Raw genomic sequence first — 26461 nt, 5'->3', positions numbered from 1 at the left:
TTCTTTTGTCAGACTTGCATTTTAGCCAATCAGTGCTGACTCATAACTCCATGGGAGTGAACACAAAGTTATGTATATGGCACACATGAACTAGCACTTTCTAGCTGTGGAAAACTGTTAAAAATGCATGTCCTATCTGAATTATGTTCATAGGAACAGAGCCAAAGAGAGGAAAAAAAAAAAACACGCTTTAGCACCGACACATGTGCCATCAAAGCTACTTTAGGGTTTTAGGATTGTCAAAATGATTTTGTTGATGAAGGTGGTGTAAAAATTGTAGGGCATATAGCTGAAAACTGTTGCAATGGCTTCTCATTGGTCTGATAATGAATTCAATATACACACACCTGAAGACATTAAGTCTTACAAGGGAGGGTTGGAAACTGTAAAGTTAAGAAAGTTATTTCTTCCTAAGAATTGTTCTATGCACTATTATAAAACAACAAAAGGAAAGATCAAATTAACACAAAGCTAAATTTTAAAGCAGCACACCACTTAGATAGTAAAACATTTTAATTGAGATACATTTATTGTACATTCAGCAGTTAGGCATACAGAAGTCAAAACACTTTTGCCTTATATTTCTAATATAAAAGTACCTGTTCCTGCATTTGTCATAACTGCAAAACAATCCATCAGCTTTACTTTGTAACATACAGAATATGAAATTCTACTCTGTGTTGCTTGGAAACAAACACTTGTTTGCATATTAAAAAGGAGGCTCTTAAACTAGGTACCAAATTGTTAAATGTATCTTATGGATGCCGAACATTACTTAAAAAAAATTAAACAAAAAAAACTATTCATCTAAATTTAAAGCTCACAATAAATGAAGTTCATACAAAAGATACAAAACAAATTACTTTTATATGTGCATTCAAAAAGTGCCAAACTTAGAAAAAAAATGATTAGATGAAAGTTGAAGTGATCTCAACATCATACGACAAACTATTGGAAAATTTGAGCAGCCAAACATCAATATGCATTTCAGATTTTTCTACCTTGTTACATAATCTTCAATTGCCAATAAAGATTTTCTCTAAGCACAATTGCATTTCCCAAGATTGGAAGCAGATTTTTTTACCATACATCAGTGATATCTGAAAGCATATGAATAATCCAATTAAATTTGCCAAGCACTTTATTATTTGAGTGAGGTCTCCACTCCGTTATACCATTTAGTTTGCAAAATAACAGAAACATGTGATGTGTGATTTTTTCTTTCTTCAGATGTCAAAACAAATAGGATTTCAAACCATTATGTAAATAAATGGATTTTCTTTAGTCAGTCATGGAAATAAAAACTAATATTTTCAATCTTAAACAGTTTAATAGTTTCATACTAGATTAACCCAGTGTACATAGTAATGCACGTAAAAAAAAAAATAGATTACAAACTGCTTTGCAATCCAAATGTACAATAGCTTGTAAAACAGAAAAATGTAGAAAACAAACAGCAAATGTAAAAAGAGTGCTTAAAACTATAATGAGGTTTCTTCTCAGGTGACTATTACAGTTTTCTTATTGCATCATCAATGTCAGACATCTGCTCCTTCAGTTGGTTCCACTGTTCAGGGTTTAATGAAATTCCTAAAAACAAACATGGTTTTGATTATTACCCAACAAACAAAAAATGACAATACCACGGTGTGACAATTTTTTCTTTTATCAAACCGTAGTAGATATAAACTGCTTTTATTTTTTTTAAAAGGCAAGTCACATCTTTCAGTAAAGTTATTTGAACGCTGGCTTTCGGTAAAAACTGGGGGGGGGGGGGGGGGGGGGGGGGGGGTAGTGAAACGCACAAAAAGTGCAGAATAAAAACAAAAAACACCTACAACACCAACACACCCATAACTAAATATGGCTCACCATCCGCAATACCAGTCACTCAGCTATATACTATATATAGTTTACGATGTGATTCACAGTACTGTACTAAATTAAAAACAAGCAATTAATTATTTTACCTTTCTTTCCTGGCTTCATTTCTCCTTCTTGATCCATCCAAAATTCCCTGATATCAATTAGCACCTTCCCTTTAAAGTCTCTGACACTGACATACCTCATTTTCCCGATCTGTAAAAATAAATAAGGTTGGCTTTGATAAGCAATAAAGGTTACAATTTACAAGCTTGTTTTTAGATTTACATTTTAAAGCAGACAAACAATTTAGTACCAATGCAGCAGTCCAGAGTGGATAAAAATCAGATATATTTAAAAAAAAAAAAAACAGTCTAAAAGATAGCTTCTTTAGATTTTAAATGCATCTTAAATAGGTTAGTCATCCATAAATATAGATTATTAATTTTTTTTTTAATTATATAGCAAGATGCTGTAAATTCATGGATGTAATGTTTATGTTTTTTGGTAAATTAATTCCATTAATCCATTCACAATGTCATGGTCTACCATAGGTTTATGTAAGATTATTTTGGGCAATTTCTATCTTGAAGATAGAAAATATTGGTTTTGTAGTTCTCAAAACAGAGTTGAGAAAGAGACCTTAAAGGGACAGTCTAGTCAAATTGTGGTTTAGAAAGATAGACAATCCCTATATTACCCATTCCTCAGTTTGGTATAAACCGTTATATGAATATAAGTTTTACCTCTGAATACCTTGTATCTAAGCCTCTGCAAAATGCCCCCTTACATAAGGGCTGTTTACGACTTGCATTTTATCCAATCGGTGAGGTCTCATTTATAACTCCACAGGCGTGAGCACAGTGTTAAATATATGGTACACATTAACTAGCTCTGTATTGCTGTGAAAAGATTATAAAACGGACTAAGATAAAAGGTAGCCTGCAGGGGCTTAAAAAAAAAAAAAAAGGCAGAGATCTTGAGTTTTAGATGTTATAAAGTATATTAATATAACAAATGTTTGTTGTGCAAAGCTGGGGAATGGGTAGTAAAAAATGTGGGGGGGGGTGCAATTGGGAGTCTTATTGAGGAATCATAAGCAGTACAAGATACAGACGCATGAAAGTATGAAATTCTGAGTAGGTTACAGTTGCAGGTTAAACAGTTACAAATGTTCCAGGTCAAAAGATAAGGGGGAGTCCTTAAACATAAGACATAGAATTCAAGTGGAACCATCACTGTAATATAACTAAAGTGAAAACAAAATTGTAACCTTAGCTTATAACAAATTATCCTTTTTTGGCCCCTTTTACCAATAATCCGACCTCTCTTGGGTCCTTGTCAGATTATATAAAAAAGCGTTATAGGGGTTATGTGATGTAACATTCTATGTACCCGAGAAGAGATGGTATATGAATTAGGCGATCTTGCTGTAGAATGCTTCTAATAAGCGGATTATAAGAAATTTTGCTAGAGCTCGTAGAAGTGCGACCGCTCAGGATCGCTGTATGGACACTTCGCCGTTCTCTATCTTTTAAACAATAACAATTTAAAGGGACTTCACTTGGGTTTCAGGTAGAGCATACAATTTTCTGATTTCAGGTGTACTACTATTACCATATTTGCATCATTTTCTTATCCTTTGTTGAAGGAAAGCAATGCTCTAACACACAGGGCAGAGACAGTGACAAGCAGCTAGCACACAGTAGAGAATTGCTTCTGAGCCTACCAAGAGAATGTAGCAAATTTAGAGAAATAAATTGGAACGCAACGATTGGAGGAAGTCTGTTTAGTCATAAATATGCTAATGAAGCAGCAGATGCGGGCGGAGGATCAGCAATATGTTTACCATAACGCAAAAGGTAAGTATTTTAAAAGAATAAGCATCCATGTAAACTTTAGTGAATTAAGGTGCCCCTGTTTTTAAGAGTATTTAACACGGGCCTTTAATTCAGTAAAGTTTACAATCACATTATTGAATAGAAGATTGGAGTGGAATAGATCTGCACAAGGACCTAAGTGAGGAGGGAGGGGCAAGCATTAAAAATTAAATAGGTTATTGTTTAGTTAAATAAAACTATTGTAATTATTATTAAGGTAATTATTTTACTCCTTCCAATAAACTAAAAGTGAAAAGTTGATCAAATATGAGTGATTAACCTAATAAACTAAAGAGTTAATCTGCCAATAATTTAATTCATTTCAAAGATCTAATCTATGCATATCTAATGATATACAGTATAACCAAATTAGTAATGGTCTGATTATAGCTGGAACAATAATCTGCTAAATTATTATTCTAAAAATGAAAATCATGATCTAAATTAAATCCACCCTGATCATTACGGGTTGAAGAGGGATTACTGCAAAAAATAAATAAAGGATCAGAGAGGTGGGAGGTGTCAGGAGGGTAATATTAACATTACTATACTTTCCTCAGATACGATGAGTCCATGGACTCAATTACTGTTGGGAATATCCCTCCTGGTCAGCAGGAGGCGGCAAAGAGCACCACAGCAAAGCTGATAAAAAGGACACTGAACCCAAATTTTTTCTTTTGTAATTCAGAAAGAGCATGCAATTTTAAGCAACTTTCTAATTTACTCCTATTATCAATTTTTCTTCTCTCTTGCTATCATTATTTGAAAAAGGCATCTGAGCTTTTTTTTGGTTTCATTACTCTGGACAGCACTTTTTTTATTGGTGGATGAATTTATCCACCAATCAGCAAGGACAACCCAGGTTGTTCACCAAAAATGGGCCGGCATCTAAACTTACATTCTTGCATTTCAAATAAAGATACCAAGAGAATGAAGAAAATTTGATAACAGGAGTAAATTAGAAAGTTGCTTAAAATGTCATGCTCAATCTGAATCACGAAAGAAATTTTTTGGGTACAGTGTCCCTTTAACCCCTTAATGACCACAGCACTTTTCCATTTTCTGTCCGTTTGGGACCAAGGCTATTTTTACATTTCTGCGGTGTTTGTGTTTAGCTGTAATTTTCCTCTTACTCATTTACTGTACCCACACATATTATATACCGTTTTTCTCACCATTAAATGGACTTTCTAAAGATACCATTATTTTCATCATGTCTTATAATTTACTATAAAAAAAATTATAAAATATGAGGAAAAAATGGGAAAAAAAAAAACACACTTTTTCTAACTTTGACCCCCAAAATCTATTGCACATCAACAACCACCAAAAAACACCCATGCTAAAAAGTTTCTAAATTTTGTCCAGAGTTTAGAAATACCCAATTTTTACTTGTTCTTTGCAAGTTATAGGGCCATAAATATAAGTAGCACTTTGCTATTTCCAAACCATTTTGTTTTCAAAATTAGCGCTAGTTACATTGGGACACTGATATCTTTCAGGAATCCCTGAATATCAATTGACATGTATATAATTTTTTTAGTAGACATCCCAAAGTATTGATCTAGGCCCATTTTGGTATATTTCATGCCACCATTTCACCGCCAAATGCGATCAAATACAAAAAATCGTTCACTTTTTCACAAATTTTTTTCACAAACTTTTGGTTTCTCACTGAAATTATTTACAAACAGCTTGTGTAATTATGGCATAAATGGTTGAAAAATCTTCTCTGGGATCCCCTTTGTTCAGAAATAGCAGACATATATGGCTTTGGTGTTGCTTTTTGGTAATTAGAAGGCCGCAAAATGCTGCTGCGCACCACACGTGTATTATGTCCAGCAGTGCAGGGGTTAATTAGGGAGCTTGTAGGGTTAATTTTAGCTTTAGTGTAGTAGACAACCCAAAGTATTGATCTAGGCCCATTTTGGTATATTTCATACCACCATTTCAACGCCAAATGCGATCAAATAAAAAAAAAAAAGTTCCCTTTTTCACAAACTAGGTTTCTCACTGAAATTATTTACAAACAGCTTGTGCAATTATGGCACAAATGGTTGTAAATGCTTCTCTGGGATCCCCTTTGTTCAGAAATAGACATATATGGCTTTGGTGTTGCTTTTTGGTAATTAGAAGGCCGCAAAATGCCACTGCGCACAACACGTGAATTATGCCCAGCAGTGAAGGGGTTAATTAGGTAGCTTGTAGAGAGCTTGCAGGGTTAATTTTAGCTTTAGTGTAGAGCTCAGCCTCCCACCTGAAACATCAGACCCCCTGATCCCTCCCAAACCCCACAATTGTCCCCGCCATCTTAAGTACTGGCAGAAATTGTCCCCACCCGCTCCCGCCCTATGCACGCGCCCGCCCGCCGCCCCCCCGTGCACGTGCCCGCCCCCCCGTCGGCTCCGCCCCCGATCCCTCCCCTTCCACCTTAAACAGCTCACCGATGGCCGCCCACCCGCCTCCCAAGTCGGCTCCCACCCACCAACGATACCGGCCATCGATGTCCGGTGCAGAGAGGGCCAGAGTGGCTCTCTGCATCGGATGGCCATGTAATGTTATTGCAGGATGCCTCCATATCGAGGCATCACTGCAATAACCGGAAAGCAGCTGGAAGCGATCAGGATCACTTCCAGCTGCTTTCCACACCGAGGACGTGCAGGGTACGTCCTCAGGCGTTAACTGCCTTTTTTTTTTGAGGACGTACCCTGCACGTCCTCGGTCATTAAGGGGTTAATGACCACAGCACTTTTCCATTTTCTGTCCGTTTGGGACCAAGGCTATTTTTACATTTCTGCGGTGTTTGTGTTTAGCTGTAATTTTCCTCTTACTCATTTACTGTACCCACACATTATATACCGTTTTTCTCGCCATTTAATGGACTTTCTAAAAATGCCATTATTTTCATCATATCTTATAATTTACTATAAAAAAAAAAATATGAGGAAAAAAAAAACACTTTTTCTAACTTTGACCCCCCCAAAATCTGTTACACATCTACAACCACCAAAAAACACCCATGCTAAATAGTTTCTAAATTTTGTCCTGAGTTTAGAAATAACCTTCTTTGCTTTTTTGTAAGTTATAGGGCCATAAATACAAATAGCACTTTGCTATTTCCAAACCATTATTTTTCAAAATTAGCGCTAGTTACATTAGAACACTGATATCTTTCAGGAATCTCTGAATATCCATTGACATGTATATATTTTTTTTTTAGTAGACATCCCAAAGTATTGATCTAGGCCCATTTTGGTATATTTCATGCCACCATTTCACCGCCAAATGCGATTAAATACAAAAAATTGTTCACTTTTTCACAATCTTTTGGTTTCTCACTGAAATTATTTACAAACAGCTTGTGCAATTATGGCTTAAATTATTGTAAATTATTCTCTGGGATCCCCTTTGTTCAGAAATAGCAGACATATATGGCTTTGGCGTTGCTTTTTGGTAATTAGAAGGCTGCTAAATGCCACTGCGCACTACACGTGTATTATGCCCAGCAGTGAAGGGGTTAATTAGGGAGCTTTTAGGGGTAATTTTAGCTTTAGTGTAGTGTAGTAGACAACCCAAAGTATTGATCTAGGCCAATTTTGGTATATTTCATGCCACCATTTCACCGCCAAATGCGATCAAATTAAAAAAAAAAACGTTACATTTTTCACAATTTTAGGTTTCTCACTGAAATCATTTACAAACAGCTTGTGCAATTATGGCACAAATGGTTGTAAATGCTTCTCTGGGATCCCCTTTATTCAGAAATAGCAGACATATATGGCTTTGGCGTTGCTTTGTGGTAATAAGGCCGGCAAATGCCGCTGCGCATCACGCGTGTATTATGGCTAGCAGTGATGGGGTTAATTATGTAGCTTGTAGGGAGCTTGCAGGGTTAATTTTAGCTTTAGTGTAGAGCTCAGCCTCCCACCTAAAACATCAGACCCCCTGATCCCTCCCAAACAGCTCTCTTCCCTCCCCCACAATTATCCCCGCCATCTTAAGTACTGGCAGAAACTCTGCCAGTACTAAAATAAAAGCAATATTTGGGTTTTGTTTTTTTGGCATATTTACATATGCTGCTGTGTAGGATCCCCCTTAGCCCCCAACCTCACTGATCCCCCACCAAACAGCTTTCTAACCCTCACCCTCTGCCTTAATGGGCGCCATCTTGGGTACTGGCAGCTGTCTGCCAGTACCCAGTTTAGTAACAAAAAGTATGTTTTTTGGGGTTTTTTTTGCCCTTTTCTATAGTGTAGCTTCCCCCCCACCCCTTCAGGAACCCTTAGATGAGCATTATTTTTTTATATTTGTTTTTTTCAAAACTTTTCTTAACTTTTTTTTTGGCAGTGTAGCGGTTCCCTCCCGCCCGCTGCCCCCCCCGTGCGCGCCCCCATCTGTCCCGCCCCCCTCCACTCGGCACATCGATGGCCGCCCACCCGCCTCCCAGACTTGCTCCCACCCACCAACGATACCGGCCACCGATGTCCGGTGCAGAGAGGGCCACAGAGTGGCTCTCTCTGCATCGGATGGCCAAGGGGGGTTATTGCAGGATGCCTCGATATCGAGGCATCACGGCAATAACCGGAAAGCAGCTGGAAGCGAGCAGGATCGCTTCCAGCTGCTTTCCAGACCAAGGACGTACGCCACAAGTCCTCGGTCATTAACTATTTTTTTTGAGGACGTGTGGCGTACGTCCTTGGTCGTTAAGGGGTTAAGTATCACTTCCCTTCCCACAATCCCCAGTCATTCTCTTTGCCTTCAGTGCAAGGAGAAGGTGAAGTTTTGGTGTCTGAATATGAATTCTTCTATTGGGTTCTTGTAAAGCGTGGCTATTTGCCCTATTTTGAAAGCCAGAGTAGGTTTGCTCTGATCCTCCTTGGGTTTAGCTGTACTCCACGTCAGTCTCTTCAGTAGGGCAGTGGTAGCTTTCAAGCAGTTAGGAACTTGTGAGGTGGGCTTTACTGCAATTTCTTAACAGGTTGCTGCCCTTATGTAGAAAGCTAAAGTAGGTTTACTCTGTCCTTTGTTTTCACAGGTCTCTGAGGAGTGGCTTCCTCTCATACCAGGGTAGCTGTCCTCCTGCCAGACAGCCGAAGGTGCAGGTAAGTGCCAGTTTTTGGGTCTTTCTTGAAAAGATCACTGGCACTAAAATCAGGAGCTGCACTAGTTATGGGATACATGCCTGAGATGGTAAACAGGCTTTTATGGCAGGGAGCAAGCACAGCAAGTGTCATTTGAGAGGTGGCAATTGGTGGCTCAGTCTGTTTAACTTCACTATACATCCGGTTAAAGATTGGATGGATGATTGTGTGTTTGGGTTAATTACAAGCATGGATACGCATTACTTGGTTTAGAATCGGACCGTAATTTCTGTTCTGAACAAGTTTCTCAGACTGCGTTAGCCTTAATGGCCGTCGTGACCGCATCTGACAAGAGGTCTGGCGTTTTTTTTTTTTCATATAAAAGCCCATCTTCCTTTATCTCAGTGTCGCAGCTTTCAAGGATCGTTACTTAGCTCTGTGGAGACTTCCAGAGCTTCAACGATCAAGTGAGGGAGACGCAGCGGTCCAGGTCTGACAGTATTCCATTTATGTAAGCGGAATAAAAAGGTGTTTAAGTCGTTTATCTACTCCGGAGTGCAGAGGGGGCAGGTAGGCACCTCAGTAAAACGCTGAGGTGTAGAGGTGTTTGTGTTCATTCCTCCGAGGTTGAGGAGATAGTCCTTTTTGTCTTTACTATTAAATTGCATTGAAAAAACAGGGTGGCATTTTTGTGACTCTTTTGGGACAGATACTTTAAAAAAGGTACAGTTTAAGAAAAAAGTTTTTTTTTTTGCTGCTCTATTAATTTGTCTGCAATATGGACCTAGAGTTATTGCCACCTGTTGCATGTAAGCTTTGTGTGAATAACCACGTTGAACCCCCTTTGCCTTTTTGTTCGCCTTGTATTAAGAGGACATTAATGTATAAAGACAGGCTTTTTGATGCTGAGCCACCACTCTCAGGTTGATGCTGCTCAGGCTATGTCGCAGCTTTCTCTAGAAACAGCCCAAGCCTTAACAGGGTCACATGCAGTGCCTTGCGGTTCCTCAATCTCCTGGAGGAGTTTTTCTACATGCAGAAATTGCCGCCCAGGTATCTTCTGCGGTATCTGAGGCGTTAGCTGCCATTCCAATACTTCAGGGAAGACGCAAGAGGAGAATTAAAGAATCAGATTGTAAGGTTTCTAATCGTGTTCCAGCTAACCAAGTTGCTCTCATAAATCTGAAGAGGATACATCGGTAGCCTCAGAGTGAAATCTCAGATTCAGACAGTATCTTTCCTTCTTCTGATACTGAAGTTGTATCCTTCAGGTTTAAGCTTGAACACCTCCATGTCCTATTAGAGGTGGTTTTGGCAACCCTGGACGAATGATACTCCTGTCGTCAACCCAAAGAAATCTAGTAAATTAGTTACTTTGATGTTCACTATGTGGAGGTGTTTCCTGAGCCAGACCGGGCAATGCAGATTACTTAGGAATGAGGGAAGCCTGGGAAAAAATAAATTATGTTTCCGGTGGCTGACTCCATTAAGGAGTCGTGGCAGACTGTGCCCAAGGTGGAAGGGGCGATTTCTACTCTGGATAAGAGATCTACTATTCCTATAGTTGCTCTTTCAAGGATACAATGGACAAGAAGCTGGAGGCTTATTTGAAAAAGATGTATATTCATCAAGATCTCCAATGACAACCTCCAGTATGTATTGCTACTGTGACAAGTGCTGCAGCCTACTGGTTTGATGCATTGTCTGAGTCTCTTCAAGCAGAGACTCCTTTGGAGGAGATCCAGGATAGAATTAAAGGCTCTTAAAGTGAAGGTCAATTTTCATCAATGAGTGCCCGGTTTTTAAAAATACTTGTAAATTTTCATCAATGACAGTGCCCCTGTTTTTAAATTGCACTGGATTTGAAGAAATACTTACCTTTAACTTCTACAAAACCGGATCGCCGATCTCAGCCTCAGTTCCTCTGTACCGACGTCAGAAATGACAAAACCAGTTTCCTCCAATCATGGCTTTCACCCCAGAGCATCTAGCTCGTGATGCCCAGCTGTGATTGGAGGAAGCCAGTTTCGTCATTGCTGTGGTTGTACAGCAGGAAGAAGAAGGCGGGGGATCGTTGATCCGTCTTTGCAGAAGTAAAAAAGGTATTTCTTCAAATCCAGTGCAATGTAAATTTTCATCAATGAAAGTGCCCCTGTTTTTAAAAGTATTTTTAAAAACCGGGCACTCATTGATGAAAATTGACCTTCACTTTAAGTTAGCCAATTACTTTATTACGGACGCTTCTTTACAGGTCATTAAGTTAGGAGCCAAAATATCTGGTTTTGCTGTATTGGCGCGTAGAGCATTGTGGCTGAAATCCTGGTCAGCGGATGTTTCTTCTAAGTCTAAACTTTTGGTGATTCCCTACAAGGGTAAGACCTTGTTTGGCAGAAATTATTTCCGATATCACGGGTGGTAAAGGGTCATTTCTGCCACAAGATAAGAAAAATAGGCCAAAAGGACAGAGTAATTTTCGTTCTTTTCGTAACTTAAAAAAGTAAGTCTCCCCCCTCCTTTACCAAGCAGAAACAGGCCAAACCTTCTTGGAAACCCAGTCAGTCTTGGAACAAGGGGAAGAAATGTAAGAAGCCCACAGCTAAATCTAAGTCAGCATGAAGGGTTTGCCCCCGATCAGGGATCTGATCAAGTGAGGGGCAGACTGTTTTCGCAAGTGTGGACATGAGATGTCCCAGACCCGTTGACATAGTATCCCAGGGTTACAAGTTAAAATTCAAGACCTTTCCTCCCAGGGGCAGATTCCACCTCTAAAGATTATCTGTAGACGAAATAAGAGGCATTCTTAAAATGTGTACAGGATCTTTCCCTCTTGGGAGTGATAGTTCCAGTCCCAATACAGGAACAGGGTCTAAGGTTCTATTCCAACCTGTTCGTGGTTGCAAAAAAAAAAAAAAAAAAAAGGCTTTTAGGCCTATTCTAGATCTAAAAGTTTCTCTGAGTGCCATCCTTCAAAATGGAGACTATCCGTTCCATTCTTCCTCTAGTGCAAGAGGGTCAGTTCATGACGACCATAGACCTGAAGGATGCGTACCTCCACGTCCCCATTCACCAGGATCATCACAAATTTCTGAGGTTTTCCTATCTGGACAAACTTTCAGTTTGTGGCCCTTCCATTTGGCCTTGCCACAGCTCCCAGAATTTTCTCAAAAGTCCTGGGAGCTCTGCTGGCAGTAATACTGTCTCAGGAAATTGCAGTGGCACCTTCTCTTGACGACATTCTGGTTCAGGCTCCATCTTTTCAACTAGCAAAATCTCACACAGACCTTGTAGTCTTCTCTTCGTCCCCACAGTTGGAAGGTGAATTTGGAAAAAAGTTCCCTTGTTCCGGCTACAAGGGTGGTCTTCTTGGGAACCATTATAGATTCCCTATCAATGAAAATATTTGACGGAAGTCAGAAGGGCCAAGATTCTTTCCTCTTGCCTATCTCGTCAGTCTCTAAATATCTCACTATAGATATCCTAAAAGGGGGCGCACAGGAAGAAGTGTAAATTTGAACGATTGAAATATACTCAAACAGTAGAATGAAGCTGCTAAAACAAAACATATAATTAAAAAGAGCAAAAGGGACATAACATCAAATAGTCTCTTTAAAAAAAAAAAAAAAAAGTCTTGTGAAAGAAATCTCACTAAAATTGGAACCGGTACTGATCTTCCTATATTTCATTATACCTCTTATTACTTCCACTGAGACTGGTCCTGCTCCAAGTGGGGGTTACTGTGTACTCCATTGCTTCCTGTACCGACCTGCTTTGGCTGGCAGTATCCTTTTCCTGCTCTAGGAGATTAGAGCTAAAGGTGTTCCTGTGTACACACTGGAAAACTCAGCAAGCTGAGTTGCTGTTGATTACCAAGTATGCGCCTGATAGCACTGTCTGAGTGCTCAACCAAAATGTGAGTACAAGTCGTTTTCATTGTTATACCGGTACACACAAGCGCCTTTTCTCCCATCTCTTCAGCCTGCTGTACAGCCATCAATGGCCCAATGTATGGAGGTAATTGGTCTGATGGTGGCTTCCATGGACATACTCCCCTTTGCTCAATTCCATTTGAGAGCTCTACAGTTATGCATGCTCAGTCAATGGAACGAGGATTATGCAGACCTATCTCAGAGGATAGTTCTAGATCAAGCGAAGAAAGACTTCCATGATGGCCGCCTCAAGGGACATGCTTTCGGAGAGCCTCATGGGCAATTGTGACCACGGACGTCAGCTGGGGAGCAGTTTTGGACTCGTTGAAGGAGCAGGGGCTGGTCTTAGGAGGAATCTGCTCTCCCATAAACATTTTTGAGTTGAAAGCGATCTTTAATGCCTTGAGCCCAATTTATCAGGTTCCAGTCAGACAACATAATCTCAGTAAGCTTACATCAACCACCAGGGGGGGAACTCTGAGTTCCTTAGCCATGAAGGAGGTGGCTCGAATCATTCAGCGGGCGGAAGCTCACAATTGCTGTCTGCCATCCACATTCCAGGTATCAATGCTAATTGGGATGTCAGCACAGCTGTTACTGAATAGTGCATGTGTGACAGAGTATAGCTGTAATACTCCAGAGTAATAGTACACAAACTTGAAGTCACCAGCACTTGAATAATTCATTAATCTTTAATAGGAATAATAAAAAAAACTGCAACGTTTCGGGGTGTTATCCCCTTAGTCATGCTACTGATATTAACACTTCATACTACTTATATACATATTCATTGGCACCAAACGGACCTCACAGGGTCCTAGGGCTCCACCTAGTGGTGGTATTTAGTAACATTACTAATTGACATACAGTGCATAGTATCAAGTAGTTTAAAAACATAAGGATTCAAAATGACAGATACATAGAATGCCATGATATTATTTCACTTTGTTAAACAATTTTGTGTTACAATTCTATTTGTTAGTTTATTACATTGCATCTGGTGTTTTTTTGTTGCAAATTTATGAATCAGACGCTTTGCTTAATAGTAAGGGGCAAAGGGCGCAATGGCACCACTGAGAGGGAATATAATTATTAATATTGGTAATTGCTGACAGTTACTAGGGGGAAATTATCTCTTGTATTCCTCCTAAATTTATAACTAAAGTATAAATATTTGGTGCTGTGTACTGATCAACAATTGAGAAACAAAAGGAGATTGGAATCTCCAGGGGTTGTACACATGGATAGAACTCAAATTACCAGATAGGTGGAATAATAGCGGATATATTGGATAATTTAAAATATAACTTTTATTAGACTTTAAAAATACTTAAGGGACAATACATTTAAAAACACAGGAATTGTATTAACTTAAATCAGAGTTGCAGATAGACATCCAATAAACGGATTTCTGATGAGTAAACACTCTGAACTCTGATTATTAGTCTTATAAGAATTAGATCTAGGATGTACTGTTAATCCATAATCTTGAAATTAATCCTAATTAATTTATCACAAAGTTGCCAGGGTTGCTTAATAGTAATTTCTTTAATTCTACCCTTTACTGAGATTACAATCTATGTAACTTTTTAATTACATTTGTTTAAATGTGTTTTTACAATTAATTTTTTTTTTTTTTTTTTATGTTTTTATTGAGGAAAAAGAAAATGAAAGCACTACAATGTTGCTGCATTAACAGCCAATGTAAAACAAATAGTAGAAATACAAATGGTCAAAGTTACAATGGTGTAAGACGTTCAAATTATGGTAGTGCACAAAAAAAATAAAAAATAGAATATTGCCAAGTCAGCCTCAATTTTTCTTAACTTTAACACATAAGTTCAACCATCCCTAAAGCTAAGGAACAAGTACAGGATATGATATATAGTGTGGGATGTAATGGATTCTGTGCTATATAGTGGGATGAGATATGAACTCCCCTAGTAATGTATGTGATCCGTAGGGCAGCCTTCTAACTAACGAATGGGGGCACTTCCAGGTTTTGTTCTGTTTTCTGTGTTCATAAGGGAGGTCCCTGACAAGTAATTTAGTAATGGGGGCTTAGATGGTAGTCGTTGGTGATCAGACCAGCTGATCCGGGTAGAAAGGAAGGATCCCAGGCTGTGGCTTTGTGTAAAAGAGAATGAGAACTAGGGAGTGGTTAAAGGTGCGGTATAAGCGAGAGAAACCGCATGGTTAGTTCTCCTATTACTAGGGGACTCATTACGTGGGGGGGGGGGGGGGGGGGGAGAAGGAAGGTACAGATTGGTCGTGGGGAGTTGCAAAGATAAGAAATAGCACAAACCAGTCCTGCCGCTAAGGTAGCTTAAGACTGACTTGAAATTGAACTTATCAGTGTAACATAAGCCTAGAGGGGAAGAAATATGCTGTGCTTTATCTGAGTGCAGATAGATAAAATTATAATAAGTAGAGTCTCGAGAGATACTATAGGGCTGGAGTTTCCTTAAAACAGGGTAGTGTTACCTCAGTGTGAAAAAACTATGGTGTTTATCTCCACTCCATTCAGTACTTATTTTCTATTCTCTATATGGGTTCATTGGACCTGCTGGTAGGGTATGGGCCTTATACCCCACAACAGGAACCTATTCTAAGCGTTGGTTTAAAGGACTGCACTCATGGCATTTAGGCAAACAACGGTTCTCTAAGCAAACTATAACTGCTAAAATTGTGTTTATAACAATAGGTTAATAGTTAAGAGTCTTGAGTGCACATGGATAAATAAAGTACTGGAGAATCTAATATAAGTCTAAGTCTATACACTCTGCGATATAGGTAACTTAATAACTAAGGCAGAAATTCTGCATGAAGGTAGTACTCCAGAGCCTCTACATAAGACCTTGATAATGCAGTAGATAGAGGGTGGTATTAATATTAGCATGATAGAGCTGTGTGTAAATTAGGTTAACGAGAGCCAACTAAATGGGTGGTGAAAAAGCATATTCAGCATAAGGAGCAAAGCAGTCACAGAAGTTAGCAGCCAAACACTTTGCCAATGACATGTTTGGGAAAAATTAACCATGTAAAAACAATATGGAACACTAAAGTCTTATGTACCTATTACGGAAGATCCGTATGTCTAAATTATAATCATAGCAGAGTCTCTTAGGTGGAGTAGCGCCGTAGTAAGTTAGGTTCCTGCCATGTTTGTCCCATCACATAGTATATTTCCAGGAGCTTGTGGTTATAATAAATGAACACAACGTTAAGTTTAACTGTAACAAAGCATGCTAAACAGTTGATAAGGCAAGGTATTTATAAGGATAACTGTACTTCCCAAGTTAACTAAAGAAAAAACATAGATCATACTCGACTCATGAATAAACTGCTTATACAGATATAGAGGAGGAAGCACAAGCAGCCTAACAGCTAAGCAAGACAATAGAAATACATGACAATTGGTTAAAAATGTTATAACAGTTCAATGACTATCCGGCCAGATAAATTTTTAACAGTGTCTCTCCTAGGTCGACAAGCCAGCACAACATCTAGTGTAGATAGGCTAAACCACCGGGAGGTGACAGGGATAATATCTCTATCCTACCCCAGCTTTCAAGCTATTGCGAGCATCGGTTATCCGGGGCTTAAGTTCCCATAAGTGCGGTAAGGTCCCATGCAAGTGATTACCCTTTGATTGCATTATAACTTTAGGCTCTGACTCCTCACTTCCAGTTAGAATCCCCAGGTCCAAGTCTAACTTTTGTCGGGCAGGCAGTTGATTTAGTAGCTTTAGGGGGAGCTTAAACATTACATGCTCCACTATTTCTGCAATTTGGTTTTTATGATTGTAGGGTTCCTCCGCAACCAAACTGACAGCCGCAGCTCCCATATCAATAGGCCCCCAGTCAGCTATGGACTCGCGGGACAAAGCGGTCTCGAGGCAGCTCCCTCCAACCGGCAATGAGCTGGCAAGCCCCTGCGATTGGGGTTCTAAGAGTGAAGGTGATGAGGTGCTGCAAGGGGACAATGCTGTGCCTCCAGGGGTAAGCGCAACGAAAGTAGTGCTGGCGAAGTCCTTGTCTAAGGGGTTGAGAGTAAGGGCGTCACAAACAGGGTCAAGGGAAACTGCGTAGGCCTCCCGGTACTGCCGTAATAGAGAGCCGATTTCCTGCAGGAGGGCATGGGGATCCATGGTAGATGCCAGTTATTAGTAGGGACCAGTCGATAGATAAGACTGCCAGTCAGAAGGTAAAGTTTCGATATCCGTGCCCCAGCGCCTGGGAAAGACAGATGTAAGTAAGCCTCCACAATATGTATACAGGCCAAAGATACTGGTTACCTCATGGCAATGAAGGAGAACATAATAAGAGCCGTATTTTCAGCAAGATCTTCAATTCTTTATATTGACTTTCTATAGGTATAGTTTAGCCAGGGTGATAGGTGTTTCTGGGGAAATTTTTTTCCGTTAAATCATGTGAAAAAGATCCAAAATTAAGCATTAAATGCAGGAGCTCTTGCTATATCCGTCCTATCACCCCGGCAGTTGGCTCATCCCCCTTTACAATTAATTTTTAATATAATTTAGTCTAATATGATATTAACATTAATGTTTATAGAAAACAAGATAAGTCAAAATCTTTGTTGAGGCCTTTTGGTATTAATGTATCAAAATGGTGTATCCACCACATCTCTCGTTTCAATAATTTGTCTCTATTCATGCCATTTCTTTGTACCTTAACCTGTTCTACTATTTGCCATCTCAATTGGCTAATGGCATGTCCCTTTTCCAAAAAAATGTTTGGAAAAGGGAGCCTCAACATTTTTCCTTCTTATATTAGAACAATGTTGGCTAAGTCTCTCTCTGATCATTTGAGTAGTTTCACCTAAATATACCAAAGAGCACAGACATTTGATTAAGTATACTACAAAACTGCTATTGCATGTATGGTATCCCTCAAAGTTGTATCTTCTTCCATTATGGGGGTGAAAATGCTTTTCCATTTATGATAGAATTACAGCTAGCGCAATTTAAACATGGGTAATTGCCATTACCACATTATTGGGCCCTATGTCTGATCTCACTAGATGGTCTCTAATGTTATTGACCCTTCTATAGGCCATTAATGGGGGTTATTTAAATAGTTCTATATGGTGATTGCAATCTTTAAGTACATGCCAATTTTTTCTAATGGCTTTACTAATAAATGTTGCTGTATGTGTTGTGAGACAAATACCAATCTATTTTTACCCTTGTCTTTATGTGCCCTAGTTATTGGACTTTGTATCTCTGATTTTTTCTTTTAGTAAACTTTGTGGATAACCTCTTTTTTCAAATTTCTTGGCCATTTCTTGTAATCTTGTTTTACATAGTTCCTCATCATTGACTTCTTTTAACCCTGAGTTGACTTTAGGGTAAAGATTCTATGAGTCGTTTAGGGTGAAAACTGTTATATTGTAAAATAGTGTTTCTGACAGTCTCCTTGGAGTATAAGTCTATGTTTAATACATTAAATCATTTGGAGACCTTTGTATCCAAAAAAGTGACTGATTCCTCAATGTGAATTACTGTGAACTGTAAGCCTCTTACCATTGAGTTTAACTCATTGACAAACTCAATAAGGGTTCCAACACTGCCCCACCACATTCCAGGAATGGACAATTGGGAAGGGGATTTCCTAAGCAGACAGACTTTTCGTCCTGGGGAGTGGGAATTCCATCCAGAAGTGTTCTCCAGGTTAAGCATCAAATGGGGGATACTGTAATTGGATCTGATGGTGTCTCGACAGAACGCCAAGCTTCCAAAGTATGATTCGAGGTCAAGGGATCCTCAGGCCTTGCTGATGTATGCCAACCTGAAGTTCCAAGGAAAACTGCCAGAGGATCTTTTTCCTCTGTTTGCTCTCCTTCCACGAGTCATTTCTCGGATCAAGCAGGAGAGAGTGTTGGTGATTCTAATAGCTCCTGCATGGCCTCACAGGATCTTGTATGCAGACCAAGTGGAAATGTCTTCTCTACCACCGTGGAGACTTACTCTGAGGAAGGAGCTTTTACTTCAGGGTCCTTAGGAAAAAAAAAACTAAATTTATGCTTAACGGATACATTTATTTCCGGATATGATGAGTCCACGGCCCGCCCTTTATTTTAAGACAGTAATTTTTAACTTTAACCTCAGGCACCTCTACACCTTGTGTTATTCCTTTTCTCCATTTTCCTTTGGTCGAATGACTGGGAATTGTGGGAAGGGGAGTGACACTTAACAGCTTTGCTGTGGTGCTCTTTGCCTCCTCCAGCTGGCCAGGAGTGATATTCCCAACAGTAATTGACGATTCTGCGGACTCAACGTATCCAGAAATAAATCAGGCAAGCAAAAAATGTTGGTTTTTCCCTTAAAGGGATACTAAACCCACATTTTTTTCTTTCATGATTTAGATAGAAAGTTGCATGCTCCTCCTATAATAATTGGTCAGGCTCCTAAGCTTTACATTCCTGCTTTTTCAAATAAAGATACCAAGAGAACTATGAAAAAAAATGTTAACAGGAGTAAATTAGAAAGTTGCTTGAAATTGCATGCTCTATCTGAATCATGAAAGAAAAATGTTGGGTTTAGTATCTTTTTAAATGCTAATTAACTCATTCAACGCCAGGAATTTCAGAAGTGTGGTGCACAGCTGCAATTAGCAGCTTTCTAATTACCAAAAACCAATTGCAAAGCCATGCCTGACTGCTATTTCAAAACAAAGGGCATGCTAGAGAAACTTCTACAATCATCTGTGTTATGAGATAGAGTATATATATATATATATATATATATATATATATATATATATATATATATATATATATATATATATATATATATATATATATATATATATATACACATATATACACACATATACACACACACACAAATCCTGTTGTAAAAGAAAAGTTTAAAGAAAAAAAAAAAAAGTCAATATTGAGAGATTAATATATATTCCCATTGTACAGGGGAACCTATAGCTGGCACACATTTTATATGCAGTAGTATTAAATTAAAATACAATATTATATTGGAAATGTAAAATTCTTAAAAATTAAAACATTCTTAAATAAAATAAAAAATATTTAGACCTGTGATGTTTGATGGCCACTAGCTTAGTTATTATCAGGATACAGTTAATGCAAGCACTAGTAGGCTGGAATATGAGTTAAAGCTGGTTTATTATAACGTCAGTCTGAGATTTTTGCTTAGAAAGATGGCTTTTTATACAAAGAATACATTTGTGCTTTCATCTGATCTTTTTTATTGTGTGTGCATATATAAAGTAATGTATTTTCTCTTGACAGCTGTTACAAAGGCTCTGTTGTGTCATTTGCTCTGCATGTGCAGTAACTAAAATTGCAGCTGCTTCCTGAAATAGTAATTTAAATAGCAAATCATTCAATGTAATAGGTATAGGACAGTATAAAATTATTTAAAGTTGACCAGCACTCCCTGCCCGCCATTACTAACAGTCTCCGTGGCAACCTCCGCACATGCCCAGTGCTCGTCTCTGGGTCAGTGAGTCTGCAGCCCAAGACATATACGTTTGAGTAACTGTCTGACTCGCTACTGCAGCTACTCCCACTCTCCTGCCGCCTCATGCTTTTTCATATTCCCTCTGTAAAGCAGGGTCTCCATGCTCGTGCATTTTTAACAGCCCCTCCACCGCCTCTGGACTATCTTCACAGCTTCTTCTGCTGATCCTATGCAGCTTTTCACACGCGTCCTGCTTACGGAAGGAATATGAACATTTATGAGGAGGCAGGAGAGTGGGAGTAGCTGGGGGGGGGAGGTGGAGCTCTGGATGTTGCCGTGCAGTAGAAACAGCTTGCATAGGTGAAATGAACATTTATACAACACCGGGTCCAGTACACTGCTAGCCCGCAGCAGGGCTAAAGGTGGGGAAAATCCACATGCCCTGGGCATCGGGCGATATAAATTGCACATCCCTGATAGAGATATATATATTTCGGTAGGTAAATAAAAAACAAACAAAAAAAATACAAACAAAACCAAAGCTAGTCTATTAGTTCAAATATAGTTAATTTCCCCCACACAAATTAATACGCAGATGTTACAGTACAATAAGAAAATAAGAAACAAAGGCTTTAAAAAAAAAAAAAAAAAAAAAAAAAAAAAAGTTACCTGGAACATATTATCATCTCTGTTGCTACTACTTTGTTTGGAGGAGGCTGCTCCTTTGGAACTTTCTCCTGTTTTTTGCTTCTTCACAGGCTTTTCTTTTTCTGGAGGTGGTTGCTTTTTTCTTTTAGCCTAAACAAAAAAATACATATTTAATAACCAGTAAGTTATGAAAATTGTTTATAAAGGTAGTATATTGCGTGAAAAAATAAAAATATCTTGCTGAAATAATTTGAAAACTTTCCTGAAAAAGAACAAAGGCCAATAAGTTCATACTCCATTCCATATCAAATTACGTTCTATCAACTTGTAGATTTATTCGGAGATTTCTCTCTGACATTCATCTACACCTCCAAGTCTCCCGATATATGGTTAGTTTTCTTATCTAAATGTTTTATTTAGGATGCCTTGATTACTTTGTTTATATATTTGCATTTACAATTGGCCATTCTAGCACGCCCATCTATATTACTTGCTGAAAAATCTCGAGTGTGAGAGATAAATTTGCTACTATAGCCCAGTTTCTTTTTTGATATACGATAAAAAAAAGTTGTAGACAATATATCATAAAAAACAGTAGAGTCATTGATTTTTGCCTTTATATAGATGTTCTATGAACAATGTCAGCTATCATTTGGAGTAAATACTTCCAAAGCTATGTGTATGTATCAAATGCAGTCTTCTCCCCAGAACCTTTTTAGCCGGTGCACCACACGGCTAAAATTTTAGTCCAAATTAAAAGGGATACTTAACCCATTTTTTTTATTTAATGGTTCAGATAGAAAGTTGCTTAAAATTGCATTTTAATTTACTCATTATCAATTTCTCTTCGTACTCTTGCCATCTTTATTTTAAAAGCAGGAATATAAAGTTTAGGAGCCAGCCCATTTTTGGTTCCGAACCAGTGTTATGTTTGCTTACTGGTTTGCAAAATGTAGCTACCAATAAGCAAGCACTATCCAGGGTACGAACCTAAAATGGGCTGTCTCCTAGGCTTTCCATTCTTGCTTTTTAAATAAAGATACCAAGAGAACGAAGAAAAATAGAGTAAATTAAACAGTTGCTTAAAATTGCATGCTGTATCCGACTCATGAAAGAAAGAATTGGGTTTAATATTCCTTTAACGACCAGCACTGTACCCCGAGCTTCTCTCTGCCGCGATCTCACTAAAAGCAGTGAGATTGCGCTTTTCCTGCATGCTCCACGAGTGGGGCACTGCGGAAACAGAGTTGAAGAGTTACCGATGGAGAGAGGGCACTCTGCATCGGGCAGTGGTGGTCCCGGTCGTTGGTGGCGTGAGGATGGCCCATCGCTGCAGCGGGGCGGGAGCGTGTTGGACCGCTACACTATAGTAAAAATGTCCTGAGAGCGGCAGGGAGGGGGGTAGGGCAGCTACACTACAGAAAAATCAAATAAAAATAAAATTGGGGTTTAATGATACTGGCAGACAGCTGCCAGTACGCAAGATGGCGGCAATAGTTAGAAGGGGGGGGGGGGGTCAGGGAGGTTGGAGGGTTGGGGGGGATCCTACACTGCAGAAAAAAAAAGTTAATTTTTATTGGCAGACTGCCAGTACTTAAGATGTGGGTGACCGGTGGGGGAGGGAAGAGAGCTGTTTAAGAGGGGTCAGGTAGGGATCAGGGGGTGGGAAGTGTCAGGTGGGGGGCTAATCTCTACACTAAATCTAAAACCTTTTAAGATACCCGATTAACCCCTTCACTGCCAGGAATAGTAGAAGTGTTATATATATATATATATATATGCTAATTTTGAACAAAGGGGATCCCAGAGAAGCTTTTATAACCATTTGTACCATGATTGCACAAGTGGTATATAAATAATTTCTGTGAGAAACTTAAAGTTTGTGAGAGCGAGATGATAGAGATTAGAGATAGATATATACACACACAGGATATGACTGAATCATTTCACCAATACATCTGCATATTCCTTTCATACTCACCTTTTGGTCAACCTCACTATCTGAATCACTTCCAGAGCCGCTTGAAGAAACTATCTCCTTTGATTTAGGCATTCTATAAGAAAGAAAGAAAATGCAAGGCAAGCATAATTATGTATAGGGAGTTACATAGTCTAATTCCAAAAATGGACAACGTTTACAAACTGGTGCCTAAATTATGGATATCTCCATTACTATCAAAAACCAGTTTGTATAATCTGTACTGCTTCTACACTGTGCAATGGTCCAGACAAACTCCCCCTAAGCCAGTGTTTCTCAACCGTGGTCCTTAAAGGACACTAAACCCAAAAATTCTCATGATTCTGAAAGAGAATGCACATTTAAACAACAATCCAATTTAATTCTATTATTTATTTTGCTTCATATTTTAGATATTCTTAGTTGAAGAAAAGGCAATGCACATGGGTGAGCCAATCACATGAGGCTTCTAAGTGCAGCAACCAATCAACAGCTACTGAGCCTATCTAGATATGCTTTTCAGCAAAGAATATCAAGATAATAAAACAAATTAGATAATAGGAGTATATTAGAAAGTTGTTTAAAATTGCATGCTCTTTCTATATCATGAAGAAAAAAAATGGATTTAGTGTCCCTTTAAGTACCCCCAACAGGCTAGGTGCACAGGTGAAATAATCAGGTCAGTGCAGCAAACGCTTTAGACAAATAAAGGAACTTTAAGCATGAAGTATTTTATACTTACATGACTGAAAGTCCCCTCTATTTGTTCTACAGGTAATTCCTAGCGTTTCACCAACACTAGGATTTACTATCACTTTGTAAGCTCAAGAGCCAACATCTCCTTTGGAACAACCTGCCATAAGGTTAAGCTCATCAGATGGCAACTCAAACAATGTAAACTACCCATATAATTATCTTTTTGTAAATTTAAGACTGTCACCATGTTCCTAATGCCATTGTGATGCTGAGTGTTAGTGTTATAAACAAATAATGTGCGTGCAGAAAGACTTTTAACCCCTACTAAAGATTAATAGTATTTCTAATATTAATATTTATATATATATATATATATATATATATATATATATATATATATATATATATATATATATATATATATATATATTTTATCAATTTCTTGTTGTGTTTACATGTATATGCACTTGTGTGTTATAGTGCATAAAAAGCCCGTCATACAGAGGGGCAATTGTTCCTAAAAATAAAAAATACAAAATTAGGATAATTAAATTTACTTTATCCATATTGCAGAGAGTTTGGTCCTGGGAAGTTTCCACAATGGATACTTGAACCAAATAAATCAATAAAATTATATCTAACAAACAAAACTAAAGGACACTTTACAGCCAAATATGTTTATAAATAACCCTTCTGTTTCAAAGGAAATATATAGTCCTCTCTGGGGGGGGGGGGTTGTGGTGACACTACAGATAGTGTGCCCTACCTACTAAGTGCAAACGCTGGAAGCAGGAATATTACTATTGTCTAAATACAGATGTCTATTCAAACAAAAGAATGCAAACCAAGTCATAATGAGTTGCGTTGTAATTTTTTAAAAAGCATTATACGTGTAGGGGGCTTTTGTTCAGAAAAAAAAAAATATCGTATAATCTGCACCCCTGACAAAGAATACTGCACACACAACAAGCCAAACTAAATGAACATAATCAGTTTTGCTTTCTAGGAAGTTAGAATCTAAATGAATACTAATATGCCTTTGCTCCATCGAAAATCAATTTAAAAATGCAGGGTAGTACTCCCCAGTGTCATGCCTGTGCTGAATACACAAAACATTTAGGCTTGCGATGGTGTGTACAGAATATATATATATATATATATATATACACACACATACATACATACATATACACACATACAAATTAAATGCCACATGTACAGTATTGTATATATATATATATATATACACATACATACATATATATTCTTAAAGGGTGTAGCAGGGTTATATACATACATATATATTCTTAAAGGGTGTAGCAGGGTTAATTAAACGTAACAGTGACAACAATACACCGACATCCCCAGTAATATTACAAACAGCAAAGCGAATGTGCTCTTCACACAATAGAACCACTCACAGCACACAGTATAACCCAGCGCCATTTTATCTCCCCAATTCCCTCTCAACATGGCATCCCCATCTCAAACTGCTGTAGCGGGCACCACGCTCCCCATCAGACTTCTTTCCCGCTACTGTACAGAGAAAGGAGCAGGTGGCTGACGAAGCTTCGCTCCTGCATCCCATCAATACTGTGCCAACGCGAGTAGCAGCAGCTGTACAACCCTAGCAAATAGCTCTTATAATACAGGGAAGCATTGGACATGAGCTCAGGCCGCTCACACAAACACACAGCTATGAAATAAAATAAAGCTATTTTATTATATCGCTTTACACACGTTATCCATAAACCACATCGAACATAACGCACCTATCGCTCTCTCGCCCGCGCCAATTCAAGGCTCTAGTCAGACAGGAAATTACGTCCAGCAACAAAACGAAAGGAGATAAAAGAGTTACAGACGCAAGCTATTACGCAAAACGTCAGGCCCGACAGACATCTTGCGGTTGGCCTTACTCTAACTCTTGCTATTGGAGTCTGTCGGAAACTCCTGAAAATGCCAACCAATAGACGTCATCGCGCAAAGGATTGGTGGTGGCGACTCCTCAGCTTTTAAGATGCTTCTAGAACAAAGCACAGTGTATATTGTCCACGTGGTGCGGGGAAGATGTTGTGCTATGAGTTTTGAGCTGATGTTGAACTATGCAGTATAGCAAATATACATCGTAGCTATGTAGTTCTTGTGAACAATTCATTTTCTTTTAAACTTTGCACTATAAAATATTTAATTAAAGGGACATAATACTCATGCTAAATCACCTGAAACTGATGCAGTATGTATAACTGTAAAAAGCTGACATGAAAATATCACCTGAGCATCACTATGTAAAAAAGGAAGACATTTTACCTCACAATTTCCTCAGCTCAGCAGAGTAAGTTCTGTGTAAAAAGTTATACTCAGCTGCAGGTAAAAAATAAATAAATGAGGTCATGGACTCTTTTACTGTGATCTCATGAGATTTCACTTACCTCTCATGAGATTTCATAGTAAACTTCCTTAAAGGGACCCTAAACACCATCTGTTTTAATGTAATAATAATTTGTTTTAATCTATTTTGTTTTGTTTTATACATTATTTCTTTCTTATGTCTTTATTTTCTGCACATTTTTTTTAATTTTCAATAATACCCCCAAACCACCGCCTACTGAATGCGGTGCTGGCCGACATGTTGTAACGCACGTTCTATGCGATACTCAATGCGCACTCCCTTCTTCACTTGCATGCACATACAAAGTAAAGTCTTTGCCGCTTCTTTGCCCACTGCTGCGAGCGCGCACGACCATCCTAGCTCTCTTTCCAAACAACATCCCCTGAACAGGCCTCATCCACTCCGAACCGGCCCCATCCACAGCCAACACCCCTGCAAGCCAACAATTCACTATCATTTCTTTCAAAAAAATCACTCACTCCACTTTGCAACAATCCCTGCACCGCGAGTGAAAGAGGGGCCGCCCAACACACCTCCCAGGGAGACAGCCGCCGTCCCA

At 38.7% G+C, this 26461-nt stretch overlaps 1 protein-coding gene across 1 annotated transcript; it reads right to left on the bottom strand.

Moving 5' to 3' along the window:
- Positions 1–495: 495 nt before the first annotated feature.
- Positions 496–25397, bottom strand: SUB1 (SUB1 regulator of transcription). Its single transcript, XM_053701179.1, has 5 exons — positions 25283–25397; positions 22839–22911; positions 20879–21007; positions 1971–2079; positions 496–1590 (listed from the first exon to the last, which is right to left on the bottom strand). The coding sequence occupies exons 2-5, from the start codon at positions 22908–22910 to the stop codon at positions 1511–1513; spliced, it is 390 nt and encodes a 129-aa protein (XP_053557154.1). The 5' UTR covers position 22911; positions 25283–25397; the 3' UTR covers positions 496–1510.
- Between the last annotated feature and the right edge of the window lie 1064 nt (positions 25398–26461).

Source organism: Bombina bombina, chromosome 2, assembly GCF_027579735.1.
Source record: "Bombina bombina isolate aBomBom1 chromosome 2, aBomBom1.pri, whole genome shotgun sequence".
Lineage (NCBI taxonomy): Eukaryota > Metazoa > Chordata > Amphibia > Anura > Bombinatoridae > Bombina > Bombina bombina.
Note: the sequence above shows the minus strand (reverse complement) of the source record. Positions and strands in the feature narration are given on the sequence as shown.